Source organism: Phaseolus vulgaris, chromosome 8 (genome assembly GCF_051622355.1).
Source record: "Phaseolus vulgaris cultivar YP4 chromosome 8, ASM5162235v1, whole genome shotgun sequence".
Lineage (NCBI taxonomy): Eukaryota > Viridiplantae > Streptophyta > Magnoliopsida > Fabales > Fabaceae > Phaseolus > Phaseolus vulgaris.
Window position 1 is genome coordinate 54,603,976 of NC_143505.1, and position 15,155 is coordinate 54,619,130.

At 32.4% G+C, this 15,155-nt stretch overlaps 2 protein-coding genes across 4 annotated transcripts; one reads left to right on the plus strand and one right to left on the minus strand.

Annotated features, from left to right (window-relative positions):
- Positions 1 to 591: 591 nt before the first annotated feature.
- Positions 592 to 9,558, plus strand: LARP1A (LA RNA-binding protein). Its single transcript, XM_068632203.2, has 14 exons — positions 592 to 1,318; positions 2,113 to 2,644; positions 2,848 to 3,013; positions 3,480 to 3,570; positions 3,698 to 3,769; positions 5,344 to 5,882; positions 6,206 to 6,275; positions 6,629 to 6,733; positions 6,834 to 7,165; positions 7,336 to 7,524; positions 7,629 to 7,692; positions 8,131 to 8,276; positions 8,441 to 8,545; positions 8,899 to 9,558. The coding sequence occupies exons 1-14, from the start codon at positions 1,088 to 1,090 to the stop codon at positions 9,044 to 9,046; spliced, it is 2,790 nt and encodes a 929-aa protein (XP_068488304.1). The 5' UTR covers positions 592 to 1,087; the 3' UTR covers positions 9,047 to 9,558.
- Positions 9,559 to 12,684: 3,126 nt separating this feature from the next.
- Positions 12,685 to 14,744, minus strand: LOC137826294 (3-hydroxyacyl-[acyl-carrier-protein] dehydratase, mitochondrial). 3 transcript variants are annotated; one of them, XM_068632205.2, is made up of 5 exons: positions 14,662 to 14,744; positions 14,521 to 14,560; positions 13,428 to 13,757; positions 13,023 to 13,138; positions 12,685 to 12,935 (listed from the first exon to the last, which is right to left on the minus strand). In XM_068632205.2, exons 3-5 carry the CDS (start codon positions 13,713 to 13,715, stop codon positions 12,833 to 12,835), a joined length of 507 nt encoding a protein of 168 aa, XP_068488306.1. In that variant the 5' UTR covers positions 13,716 to 13,757; positions 14,521 to 14,560; positions 14,662 to 14,744; the 3' UTR covers positions 12,685 to 12,832. The 3 variants fall into 3 exon arrangements, with proteins under 3 accessions (XP_068488306.1, XP_068488307.1, XP_068488308.1); XM_068632206.2 differs by lacking the exons at positions 14,521 to 14,560; positions 14,662 to 14,744 and adding an exon at positions 14,150 to 14,312; XM_068632207.2 differs by lacking the exons at positions 14,521 to 14,560; positions 14,662 to 14,744 and adding an exon at positions 14,074 to 14,312.
- Between the last annotated feature and the right edge of the window lie 411 nt (positions 14,745 to 15,155).

Here is a 15,155-nt window from a genome sequence, read left to right on the forward strand (position 1 = left end):
CTTTTATTTATTACAAAAATTAGACACAAACAAAAAATCTAAAGTGAGTCACACACAACTCCACCGATTAGTTAGACTTCCCTCACTTTGAAAAACACAATCTTATTACATTTGACACAACTATATCTTTGAATTAATTTTAAAAAATAATTTCAAAATGAGTGGTCATCTTAAAACTTAAGATACGAAAAGAAAATACTATTTTTTAAAAAATAAAATCAGTTTTAATTTTTAAATATTTTGAAACTAATTACCAAAAATACTCACAGCAACCATGATTTTAGAAAAGGAGTAATGAAGAGTAGATGATATTTTATTTTAAATTAAAAGCTTTGGTTAAAGAACCCACAATGAAAAACTGCAAAAATAAATGAGTATATTTCTTTTGTATGCATAAAATATTTCTGTTTTAGTATTATCATTTACCTAAAAGGAAATTATGACTACATTTTCAAAAGAAAAAAAATATTGTGTGAAAGCTATTATCACATTAATTAGTGATAGAGATTTATTTAAGATTTGAGAGGGGCACTTATGTCATGGGTGCTTCCAAAAGGAGGAAAATAAACCAATTGGAATGTTTAGTGATGTATGTGATTGATAAGGGCACTCCCCTATATATATAGACACAAACAGAAGACACTCTAAAACGGTGTCCCTCACTCGCCTTTTCATGGGTTACCCTCGCAACTTTGTTGGCGTCTGTTAACATTGTGCTGCTGTCTCCAAACACACTCACAACACATAACAAACTCATTCCATCACTTCACTGTCCAAAACCCTAATATTTCACTGTTCTCCTGCTGTCACACTGACCCAACTCTTTTTTCATTTAAACTTCACGAAAGGAACCCTTTTTACCACACCCACGTGAAATTATCGTCCATTCAGCTCTGGGTTCGTCTGCTCAATATCACTGATTCATTTGGCAAGTAAAGGTTCAATCTTTTTGTGGTGTCTTTGCGTTTTTGGTGAATCTCTTAGCACCCATCAGGTTGATAGTTTAGAGTGTTGTGTGTTTTGGCGAGTGGGGTTTAGAAGGGGAAATCTTGGGAGTTGGGGGGATTGGTGAGAGAAAAAAGCAGTTATGGTGACTGCTGAGACTGAGATTGGTGAGGATCACAAGGGGGTTGCTGCTCCTAAGTCTCCTTGGAAGACTCCTGCTGTTGATGGTAAGGGAGCTGATGTGTCTGTGATGATGGGCACTGAGTCTTGGCCAGCTCTCTCTGATGCCCAAAGACCACCCAAAAATGTTGAGATTGCTGCTGCTTCTGTGGCAAATGTTGGTGAGATTGCTCCTAGACCTCCTTCTATGCAGGTTAGTATGCTCTTTGTAGTGCATATATTCTTTGAAATGTATTATGGTATTGAATTTGTATCTTTCTTTTTTGTTGTCTTATATTGCTATAGCATTGACTTGAGTTTGTGATTATGACATCGAAAATGTAATATGTTATTGAGTTTGTATGTATACTTTTGCTGTCTTGTATTGATATAGAATTTACTTGAGAATGTGACATGACATGGAAATTGTAATTCATAGATTCATATTAATGTGATATGTTATTGAGTTTGTAGATATACTTTTGCTGTATTGTATTGTAACAGAATTTACTTGAGTTTGGGACTATGGCTTGGAAACTGTGATGCATAGATTCATAAAATTGTAACATGTTATTGAGTTTGTATTTATACTTTTATTGACTTGTATTTTTACTTGAGTATGTGATTATGGCTTGGAAATTGTGATGCATAGATTAATAAAATTGTAATATCTTATTGAGTTTGTATATATACTTTTGCTGTCTTGTATTTTTACAAAATTTATTTGTTTAGGATAGACATTGGTGTCTTATTATAATTTTCTCGATTTGTGGAAATTTCGCTAGCGTGACAACTGTTGTTATTAACATTGAATGGTACGTAGCTAAAAAGTAAATTTCGTTGTGTTCCTATGGTTTAACAAAGATCATAGGTGCTTATGGTTTTTTAGCCATTAATGCTTCAGTTGTCATGATATAAATAAAACTTGTATGCTTAATGCGACAAAAGTCTTGTTTTTGGAATGTAATATATTTCTTTTGTTTGTATGCATGTTTCTTTGTTTAATAGAAGGTGAATGGTTCCGGAAATGCTAACCCAGTACATAAGCTGCCATCATCCCGTCATCCAAAGCCGGGTGCTAAGCGGAACTCAAGTGGTGCGCCTCCCTTTCCGGGTCCACTGCCTTATCTTCAGCCAGTTCCTCCATATTTTTATCCTATGGTACCGCCTCCGCATATTGCTGTTCCTGGTTATGCTTTTCCACCTGGTCCAGGACCTTTTCCGGCTGTAGAAAATCCATTGGGGAAGCCTGTATCTCAGCCACCAGGACAAGCTTTTGCTCCACCTGCTCATGCTGTTGATGCCAAAAGTGTTCAGCCGCCAGTCCAAGGGGATCCAAATGCTTATGCTGCTAATTTTTCTAATGGAAGACCAAATATCCAAGAACAAGGTGACCATCTAAATCATGCATGGCATCATCAAAGGCCTTTTCCTTCCAGAGCAAACATTCCCATGCAACATGGTTTGGGCCCAAGGCCATTTATACGGCCTCCATTTTATGGTCCTCCTCCAGGGTACATGGTTGGTCCAAGCTTCCCAGGTAAAAATTAAATACACAGTCCTCTATTTGTGCACATGGTTCTATTGTTACACAGACACACATATACTTCCTTTTGTGCGCAGGCACTTCTGGATTTCTCAACTTGAATGCTATTTGAGGAATTTTCTCAGATGTTTTTTTCTGTTTAATTACTCCATTCTCAATCAATTAGTTCTTTAATCTAATTTTAATTTTCTGGATAGGATCTGCACCATATTGGGGTGTCACCATGGTACCTCCTGGCTCCATTAGAGGACCCCATCCTCGGCAATTTGTTCCATTTCATGTCAACCCCACCCCTCAGCCACCGCCTCCAGACGCTGTACCTTTGAGGACTAGTATTGTTAAACAGATAGACTATTATTTTAGGTAAGTACCTTCATCGTTGAGGATGACTTCTATATTATATTTGGTGTTAATTGTTGGCCAGTTAAATATACGTCTTAAAGACCTAATGTGATAAACTTTTTTGTGGATGTTCTTTTTATCCCCACATTTGCTCATCTGAATGATGCGAATGATGTTTCTGACTTTCAATTGTTCTGTTATGTTTTGATTGTGAAAGTGCTCTACTTGTAGATTAATAGATGCCAAGCCTTTAGATTTCAACAATTGCATTAGATGGTATAGTTGGAGAATTATTGTCAGAGATGACAAAAGGGAACTGATTTTTAGTGTTTGAACTTTGAGAGCTAGCTAATGAACATTAGAAATTTCTTTGGAAATCCTGTAATAATACCTGTTGATTCCATTTTTTTTTCAAGTGAATGTGTAAATCATATGATAAAGATAGTTTATTGAGCAAACTGCTGACTCTGAAGCCATCTTTTGGCAGTGATGAAAATCTGCAGCATGACCTTTACCTTATTTCCTTGATGGATGACCAAGGATGGGTTCCCATATCCACTATTGCTGAATTTAAAAGGGTATGTCCCAAGCAAATTTTACCTCCCAAATCTACTATAGTGTAGGGATGTATGTTTTCTGCTGGCGAGTTCCATGTTATTTCCTCTTTCTCTCTTGTCTTTAATGATTTTAATTATCTTGGGTTAGGTCAAGAGGATGAGCACTGACATACCTTTTATCCTTGATGCACTTCAGAGCTCCAATACTGTGGAAATTCAGGTTATTTTGCTACTATGGTTTACTTTTTTACTGCGTAAGCTTTTTATTAACTGCAGAATCTAGTTTGTTGTTTTAATTACTTTTGCTCATAAGCAGATTTCTGTGATTGTACTCTATTTTTGTTCTTTATCTCTGATATTAATCTTGGGAGTTGGTAGTTTCAAATGTTTATGTACATAGATTTCTTAAGGAACATTTTAAAAGTAATGAGACGCAGTTCCATGTTTGTTGGGAGTTTCAAATTCTACATCTTTTTCAAGTCATGATATTTTTTTCCCACATTGGCATGGACCTTAAATCAGCTCATTCCTGTTTCCCTTTTAATTTGGTCAATTTATTATTTATATAATATTGATGATTTTTGAAAAATAAGTCATAGACATCTTTTAAAATTCAGATTATAATGTTCTTTGTATTTAAGATAGTATCGATTATGATTTCAGACTATTCAGTCTTTATTTTCATATTTATCTTCCCCAATTTCACTGGAAGTAGTTTATTATAGGGCAGATCTGGTACAGAAGGTTCCTACCTGGTAGGGTTGTGGACAATAGAGTTATGCAGCTTTATCCCTGCAAACAACGAGGCTGATTTTAGTATTCAAACTTGTGACCTATAGATCCCAAGCCAATATTAACCTTGCATTGTGCCAACACTCGTCCTCCAACAGAGATATTTTATTGTTTCACTATATTTCAGAAGGAATTCAGTTTTGAAATATTACATACATTTAAGTCATATATTAGTCAATTGGACAATAGAGTGGGACAGTGGAGTGGTTTTTTCAAAGTTGCCGAGTGCAATAGTGGCTTTTCATGGTCTAAAATGGTGCTACCATGATGTAGGATTTAAAACCTCCTTTTTACCCCTGAAACATCAATGTTTAAGTTATTTTTGGATAAAAAATTTCACAAAAAAGTTATCCCTCATTATAAAACTTTTTTTATCGTGTATTCCATTTTTCTTCTTTTGACTTCGTTTATCACATTCTACTATTTTATCTAATTTTTTTATTTTGTTATCTATTAATTTCACCCCAGTCATTTTTTGACTTCATTAATATGCTCTCATTGCTCCTAAATTGATGTGATTGTGTGTACACCAAGAGTTGTTATTTTCCATGAATATCGGTAATTTTGGATTTTATTTTATGTAGTATAAATTATTTAGCTTTTATTGCAAAGTTAGCTGCTATTCACTGTCCTGCTACACAATAATTCTCGAGTCCAATGCATTTGTAACATCTATAGTATATATGTGTTGAGTTTTTGAGAATTGCTAGGTGCTAGTTGGTTATTCAAGAGGACTTCTTTGTTTGGGCTCTATAAAGTTTAAACTAGATTTTGAAATGCCTGAAGTATATATGATTTATGCTTGTTGATGATGGTTTCTTAGCCTCTAGATATTGTTAGAAGTTCCTGTTTCCATATTTAGATTCTACATTTTATATTAGAATAACACCTTTAGTTCTACTAGAGCCAGGTTTAAGTTGCATTTTATTGTGTATGAAATTTTAAAGATACCTTACTGTTAATTGATTATTTTTTAACTTGTAATTTGTGTTATTTTTATAGGGTGACAAAATAAGGAAATGTGATAATTGGTCAAAATGGATTCGAGTTTCCTCAGGAAATTCAGGATCATCTACAGCTCAGATTCAACAGAGCCAACTTGTAGATGGTGCTGTCAATTCCCTTGAGAATAGTGATGCTGCTGGAGATAACACAAGAGAGACTTCTGAAGCAAATCCTAAAGATGCTGTTCATAATTCAATTTTGGCGGAGCGTAATCAGCTCAATGAAGATAAGTTGCATGTTTCACATGCAAATCAAGGAAACAATACGAAGAGCCATTATTCCAATGGTAAACCGCTTGTGGTAACTGGTGAAAGCGTCAAATTGTGTGATTTTGACACGAGTAGTAATAATTTATGTGATCTACAAGAAACTGAGCCCAAAATATTTGACCATAATGAGACTGGAAACATGGATGTATTGAATGATATGGATGTCCAAGACCTTACAAATGATTTTGGCAATACTTTTATGCTCGATGAAGAGATAGAACTTGAGCAGAAGATGCTAAAGAAGGGTGAACTTTCTTCTAGTAGAAGGTACTTCATAGTTCTGTTTGATCTTATTGACATATAGTGGAATATGCAACAAGTGTTTTTCATAGATTCTGAAACTTAATTTGCTTGTTTCCTTTGAAGGTAATTAAAGACGATTTTCTTTATTCCTTTGTAATATGAAATTCAAAGATTCCTCTCTTTCCCCCCTTGACAAAACATGTGTTTATATTCTGTTTGAGATGTTAAAATACTTCTCTTATCTGATGTGGAATAGTATTAGGAGATTTTTGTGCCGTGTCATTTTTTGCATTTCCTCTCTTTTTTGTTTAAAACATTCATCTGATGATTTTTTTTTTGCATAAAAGGATTGACGATGAAGATGATGAGATGGCTGTTATTGAACAGGATGTTCAGAGACTAGTAATTGTCACTCAGGTATTGGTATTGCTAATTTAATTAAAAATAAGTTCAAATGTTTATTCTTTTCTCTAAAATGGGTTATCATTCAAATAAGGTTTCAATTTTATATTTTTGATTGCCCAAATAGCCATGCTGATGATTTTTTTTTTTAAAGTTGAGGGTCTTTTTTATTTGATTGCTGTCAGAGGCTGGAACCACATATCTGTAATGCACTGCACACTGCTTAATTATAAATTATTACTAAAAGGACTACGTACTGTCTATTTTTTGGTTGGAATGAACAAGTTGAAAACTGATTTAAACATATTATGTTGGAATGTTTATTACTGTTAACTCATTATTTGATAATTTTCTATTTTAATGTACAGAATGGTGATCCTAAACAAGGATATAGAGGTGGTGGCAAAGAATCAAAATCCATTTCCAATGAGCTTGCTTCTGCAATAAATGATGGGCTTTACTTCTATGAGCAGGTAGAGTCACCATTGTTTTACGTTACCAATTGTCAGTTATTTTTGAGATTATCATCATCTTTAATAAATTTTGTTGGTTGCCTTGCCTGATTATCAACAGGAGCTGAAACATAGGCGGTCTAATCGTAGCAGAAAGAATAACTCAGATAGTAGAGATCGGAATATTAAATCTCCAAGCCATAATTCAGGTGTTTCAATTTTAAAGGCAGCTGAGAATATTGGCGCAAACAGTGTTGAAGAGTCTGGAAGCAATACTTCTCGAAGGAAACATAAAGTATTTCCCAAGCAACCAACTTCCCTTAAGCAGCGGTTTTTCTCGAGTAATTTTAGAAATCATGGAACAGGTTGTAATTCTCATGGAATCATATCTGAAAGTCCACCTAGTAATTCGGTTGGGTTTTTCTTTGCTTCTACGCCTCCTGAAAATCACAGGTCAGTTCAAAATTATTGTTCCCGGTGCTAATTTCTTTTATATAGTTTTTCTTAGCCTTTTTTCACTTTTGTTCTTTACTAGAAGAAAATCAAGTAAATATTTATTAAATGGTATAAAGTAATAGATGTTTCAGTGAGCAACTATTTCACTAATTATCTTAATTTTGCAGTTTCAAGCCTTCCAAATTGAGTAGTTCACCTCATGGGGGCCTTTCTGGTAGTCCGCATGGGGGGTTTTCGGGCAGTCCACATGGGGGGTTCTCTGGTAGTCCACCTGTGGGTTCCATGCCTAAGTCTTTTCCACTGTTTCAGCATCCAAGTCACCAGCTCTTGGAAGAAAACGGTTTCAAACAGCAGAAGTAAGTGATAATGCTTAATACTGTTTCTGTGCGCAAGCAGTAGTAAGATATAGTTCCTATAGTTTGCATTTTCAAAATTCCTCATGTGATTGTTCTTCATGCAGGTACTTGAAGTATCATAAACGGTGTTTGAATGATAGAAAGAAACTTGGAATTGGTTGCAGTGAGGTGAACATCATTTTTTAATTTCTACGAAAAATAATATTTGGAAAGATTGAATGTTTGGTTGCTCCACATTGGTAGTACAAAGACTGAACTCATTCTCAAATACTAATGCTTCATTATGTTCACTTCTATTATGCAGTTTTTACCTATTGTTTGATCTATTTCTCACCTTTTTATTACTTAATTGTATGAATTATATTGTATAGATGTCTGGTGGAGTGAAAATTTGGCAGAGTTAGTACTTTTGGCATTTTTTATATTAATTTGCAGTACTCAACTATTTCTCTTTACTTAAATTAAATGCCATCATTAGCAAAAGCTGTCCATCAAAATGAGATGGGCTGCAGTTCTATGATCTTCACTTATACTACATTTTTTTTTCCAATCATGCTCTTGCTTATTCTGGTAAAAATTTCTTCCATCTCTTGTATGTGTATGCAGGAAATGAATACATTATACAGGTTCTGGTCCTATTTTCTTCGGGACATGTTTGTGCCTTCTATGTATAATGAATTTAAGAAATTAGCTAAGGAAGATGCCGCCGCTAATTATAATTATGGTATAGAGTGCCTTTTCAGATTCTACAGGTATCCGTTTCAAAATTTTGTTGGGTGTTGTAATACGCTAATTTTCAAGTGTTCTGATTTTTCATATACTGTTTCTTTGAAGAGGCTGATAAAAAAATTGCTTTATTTTCCTTATGAGACATTCACGCTCAGTTCTTTTGATCTTTGAATAATTTCTTGTTCAGTTATGGTTTGGAGAAGGAATTTAGAGATGATCTTTACAAGGATTTTGAACATCTCACTCTGGATTTCTACCATAAGGGCAACCTGTATGGCCTGGAAAAATATTGGTAAAACTGATTTACTCTTGTTATTTTTATTTTCACAGCTCGCTTTCTATTTTCTAGTTTCATTCAATCATTTCCCAGATCATGCAAGATTGATGATAGTGAAAGAAGTAAATCATATTGATTGGTTAGATCTGTTGAACTGTTCTGAATGTACATGCTATAACACTAGCTAGAGGGGCTGTAACAATGCTACCCTGTTTTTAAATAGTACTGCTCTTCTATAATTTAGGAAGTGGAGCACAATCCAAAAGTTGATTCACTAAGTGCAGTTTCTTGTATTTGCACTCTTCTTCACATCATTATCACACTCCAGTCTTGGACTTATGCTTTGTTCTTATATATGGCATTGGCAGGGCATTTCACCATTACCGCAAGATCCGCGACCACAAAGCACCTTTGAATAAACACCCTGATCTGGAGAGGTTGCTCCGGGAAGAGTATCGGAGTTTGGAGGATTTCCGGGCAAGAGAAAAGACTGTAGTGAAAGAGGATTTGAACTAAGTTTTGAATGTGGTGATATGCCTGGTAAATACACATGGCATAGAGTTTTGATGGCATCCCCAATTTTGATGAGAAGTCTTGACAACATAAGAATATGAGTTGTTGTGAAGTAACCGGCCTGCATTTTGGTTTGACTGGAAAGAGGAAGATTGTTTGTTTGTTCTCTATATTTGGTGAGAAATGATGATGCCTCATGAAGAGGATTTGGTGATTGCTTAGTGTTTTGAGGTTTCTTTGATGATGATTCTATATGGTTGGTATACACCACTGCATCCTTTCTTTGGTGGATCTTGCAGACTTTGGGAGACACATTTTCTTGTCTCCAAATGATGTTGTACATACATAAGATGATAGACTAGAAAGGATAAGAAAAAGAGGTTCTTGTTTTTATTTTTGGTGGGATCAAAAGAGGGGAAAGGGTTGTATTTATTATATATCTTGCCCAAACTTTAACAATAAGAGTGAGAATCTTCTTACTGTAACATGCCATTTATCTCATTTCATTTATCTCACACTTCTCTCACCAAATTCGGATGCTTTCAAAATAAAGACTTTTTTGCTACAAATAAAATGGAACAGCTTCTTTCCTATGATTTTGGGAGTTACTTTTTTTAATCTTTTGTCTATGAAGATAGATGTAATGGCAAAAAATCTAAATTTTTTGTTTATACACATTTAATTGTTTCAAAAGCATTTATTATAATTTTTTTTTGTTATATTAACATGGTTTAATTGTGAAAGAAGAAACATCAGAAACAAAGTTATCCATTGAGAGAATGTTATTAGATTATTAAATTATTATAATAGTTCAAATTTTATATGATTTATAGTCATTTAATAAGTACGTGTAATTAGTTTCTAAAACGTAGTATCTAGACTATTTAATATTATAATTTACAAATGAAATCATTTTTAAGTTTTTTTACGATAAAATTAGTAGTTTCTATTTAAAAAACTATGATGGTAAAAAAATCAATTCCTTTTATAATTTATAAAAAATAATACCTGGATTATTTAGAGCTATTTAATTAAAGCAAGAAAATTGGATTGGGGAGATAAAATGAGAACAAAAATTACCGGTAGTTATAAGTTTTTTTTAAATAACTTTCTTTCTAAAATTATTAATTTTTAAATAAGTTTTTACATTTTTTTAATATAGGAGATTATTTTGAATGATTTTTGTCATAAATTTAGTTGTTTTTTGTCATAATTTTAGATTATTTTCAAAAATTTATTTTTCATTTCTTAAAATATTTCCAGGAATACTTTAATATTATTTAATTAATGTTTTGATTGGAAAGATAAAATAACAAAAATGTATAATGAAAAAGTAACAACAGTCACCTCATTAATAGTGAAAAATAGTATGTTATATATCGTTTCAATCGTAATTTATTAGTTGTGAATGTTAAGTCTTAACACTCAAAATAACTTAACTTCACAAGGAAGAGATGTTGTAGAGAGTGCTGCTCCAACAACACCTTCACCAGAATATGATTATGTTTTAAAAAATTACAATGAGTAAACTCTAAGGGTGATTTTAAAATGAAGAATAATTGTATTTTTGAAAGCTTTTTTGTGAAATCATTATATAAAGCACATTTGTGTTTAGAAAAAAATATTGTTTTAAATTTTGAAATCCTTAAGATAGAATTGTCTTCTAGATTTTCTATGTAGTTTATTCAACAGATACTTAAGGTGATACTACAACCAGTGTGTGAATTTATAGTTGCATGTCATCATTCATCTTCATCATTATTTATGTTATCGAATGTTTATGGAGTCATTCTTGATCAATAACAATATTATAAATATATAGGTGTTGTGGTAGAAGTGACAAAGATAACTATGAATACCTTCTATCACATAAATGTTTTAGTTGTTATCATTCAAATTTTATTATTATTTCAATTTATTTTATTTCAATAAATATTTTATTATTCCATTTATTATTATTGTTTAAATCTTCTTATGATATGAATAAACAAAAAAGTACAAGCCATTTAAAAAAAATCAAATAAATAAAATTGAAAAAACACACCCAAATATAAAAGAATGTTTTTAAAACACAGAATTTTACAAAAAATAGAGAAGTCTAGAAATAAAAGCAAAAACAACTTAAAAACTAAGAAACTAAACCTAAAACGTGCAACTGAGCACGGTTTCTAAATATAAAAATTTAAAAACAATCAAAACGTGCACATGTGCCCAGCTTTAAAAGATTTTCTAAAAAAAAATCGTTCGTTTTTGAAAAATATAAAAGACTTTCGTAGTAGGAAAGAGAAAATAAATTCAAACCAAAAAGCGTATTTGGAAGAACAATTTTTTGTATTTTTAAAGTTTTTGAACTCAGTTCTTTTTTTTTTAAAAAAAAATTGCCCATTGAATTGGACCAGTATTTATCTGTGTGTTGGTATAGTGTATCTCTTCAAAGGCAGGTTCTTCGTGCATCTTTACATACTCCACAAGGTTACGCAAAGATAAAACTGTTCCTATATAAAATTGTATATTTTTTTTTTATATTTCAGATTATGAAATCTGGTAAATTTTTGGATTGACGCTTCCAGTAAAATTTTGAATTGACGCATCTGGTAATATTTCAGATTGGTGCTTCCGATAGTACATGAATGATAGTGTTAATAAAAAAATAAAAAAATACAAAACATCCATAATTGAAAAAATCATTCCGGATCCGCCAATCCGTAATTCAAAATATGCATTATGGATTCAGAAATCCATAATTTAAAAAAATCATTTCGGATCCACCAATCCGTAATAGAAATTAGGCTTCTGGATTCAGCAATCCAAAAATCAACAATTTATGCAAACTTTGCTTCTGGAACACCCCTTTTATCCAGAATGCAACATGATTCACTTTCGGATTGATGAATCTGTAGCACACTTCCAGATCCCAAATTCAAATAACAGGTGAAGGTCATTTAAAATTTACAAAATTGTTGGATGTAAGAAGAAAAATGTAGAGATGGAGGAAGAAACTACCTCTTCAAATAGAACATCAAACACTATAAAAGTGCATTACCATTACTATCAACTCTAATTCTTATTATCATTTTATTTTGTAGTGATAAGCTGAACTGTGGAATTGAAGTGGTTTGCATTTTTGAGGAGTTTGGGTACTTTCCATTATATTTTAGATTAAAAGTTTATTGTTATTATATACATAAAAACTTTATAGATTTACATTCAAATATTATTATTTATCACTCAAGAAAAGAAGAAGAGGGGGTTAGTTTATAATGAAATAATTTTAATGTTTTTTTAAAACAAAACAATAATTTTGGATGAAGTATTTTCACTATTTTTTTTTTAAAACACCAATTTATCCATTAGGTCTATATAAATAACTGCTGCAAATGTATATTAAAATGAATCCTATAAAAGAGGATACACAAACAGAGAGAAACCATGTTGGTGCGAAACTTATCAAATCTTATTTGTTAATACCATAAACATTTGCTTCAAAATCACTAGTAATAGAAGGTTGAAAAGGCAAGAATATCAATAAGTATATCTCTTTGTGCCATTTTGACTTGGAACAGCGACGTGCATTGTGAAATATGATAAAAAAGACACTCACCAAAAAATAAGAATGAGTGTTTTCATCAGCAACAACAGAATAACAAAGAACAATTTTCTTATTGCCTTTTTGTTCAGGATAGGGGATCACAATTTAGAACCCACTATCTATGACTACAAGTCTCTATTAAAACACAAAAACAACAATTGTATCACTTGTAAGTGAAACATTCCCTTGGTTTAAGGCTCCTACTGTTGCTTTTGCTCCGCCGTCAAGGTTGGTAACAAAGCCACAGCCTCACCATCAATGACAAGTTCACCATTCTTGAAGCACCTTGTCTTAAATTTTGCACTGAAAATCGATAAACATTCATTTAGAAACAAAATTAGTCTTTGCTTAAAAAAGAATGCATAAAAATACCAACACAACTAAACTTACAGATATCGATTTCTATTTTCTCTAAGATTAGTAGCTTGCACTTCACCAATAATCTCATCTCCAATATAGACCGGGAACTTAAAATTCAAGTTTTGAGATACATACACAGCTCCAGGCTGCAATTATCCATGATATTAGAAAAGTGAAGGGGCCAGGGAAGGAGAGGAGTTTAAGAAAGTTATCACAAAGAATGAGAATGACTCAATATTATGGTCTTAATTCACATCATTTGTCAAGCACTTTATAATAAAGTCTAACACTCAAGTTGACCCAATCTAATGACAAGTATCAATGTTCAGACTGGTAAAGAATTTAGTTTGTTGAAATGAGTGAGTTAAATGCCAATCTCTTGGATTTCCATAGGAAGCAATAAAAGTTTGAAGAGGGGAATAGATTTAAACTTACAAAATGTGTTGAGATGATATGAGGAAAGAGAGAAGCCACAAGCATCCCATGTACCACTGGACCTTGAAATCCGACATCTTTGGCAGCAGCAGACTCAATGTGCAAAGGATTAGAATCAAAACTCACCTTGGAGTACTGGAGAACGTCTTCCTCAGTAAAAGCCCTTGCTTTTCTCAAGACATCCCCAGGTTTAAGTACTTGTTGAGGAGTTACAGTTATAAAGCCCCTTAGGCTCAGACACTGAAATTTGCTACAATGTAAACTCCTGATCAGCATTCTGGCAAGCATATTTCTATTCAACAAAACAAACTCCCCGACGTCCTCCAGTGACTGTAAATCAAGTAAAGTGCACCTTAGTATTCCCACAACTAAAGACCAACAATTTTTTTAAGGTAAAGTAAACAAGACAAGAAAAGTTCATCAACTATTATGACACCCTTTTTCATTTGTTTGATGTAGCAACTACAGTTTTAAAAGAGAGCCAAACAAATTATAAACTGCAAAAAGAAAACACAAAAGAAATAGGTAATTTTTCTTTTGGATTATTGCTTGAAACATTTTAACAAACAGCTACGCTGCAGCCACTAGTTGAAGATATGTCACAACAATTTAATGTAGTATAGATGCCAAGCCTTCAGATTTTTACAATTGCATCTTTTGGCCAAGTGCTGACTCTGAAGCCATCTTTTGGCAGTGATGAAAATCTGCAGCATGACCTTTACCTTTATTTCCTTGATGGATGACTAAGAATGGGTCCCATATTCACTGTTGCAAATGTTTATGTACATAGATTTTCTTAAGAAACATTTTAAAAGTAATGAAACGCAGTTTCATGTTTGTCGGAAGTTTCAAATTCTACATTTTTTTCAAGTAATGATTTTTTTTTTCCACATTGACATGGACCTTAAATCAGCCCATTCCTGTTTCTCTTTTAATTTGGTCAACTCATTATTTATATAATATTGATGATTTTTCAAAAACAAGTCATACACATCTTTTAAAACCCTAAATATAATATTCAGTCTATATTTTCTTATTTATCTTCCCTAAACTAAATAATCTCTAGAATTTCACTGGTACAGAAGGCTCCTACCTGGTGAGGTTGCAGATGATAGAGTTACGCAGCCTTATCCCTGCAAACAATGAGGCCGATTTTAGGTTTCAATTACAAGCCAAAATAACCTTGAATTCAAAAAATTTGAAACGCAAGAGCATCAATTTCACTTCTCCATACCAACTTGTGTTTCGTTGATTAAAGCACCACCAACCATAGATAAAAAAAAATTGTTTACATTGATAGAAATATTATAAACATTTAAAACTTAAGGGAAAATGTGGATAGTTAATTTTTTTTAATCTATCTAAAAATCATAGAGTTTATATAACTTTTATTTAATTTTTTGTCTATTTAAGATGATAAATTTAGAATTTTAAAATAAACTTATAATTTATATTTCATTCCTGTAAATCAACTTCAGTTGTAAAACTAATTTACAAAATAAAAAACGCCTAAAACAAATCATGTGTACAACTCGACTATAGTGATAATTTAATTTATTATTGAAAGTTACTTGTCATTTGGTTTAAAATAATTGGTTTTCAAATATATCCTTTTAATGTATAAAAATCGCTGTGGCATTTTAGAAATGGGTTTCTTTTTTCCTCCTTTAGAGACCAGGAAGCAAGCCACACGTCATGATATTTTGGATTTGTAAAATTCAAACCTCT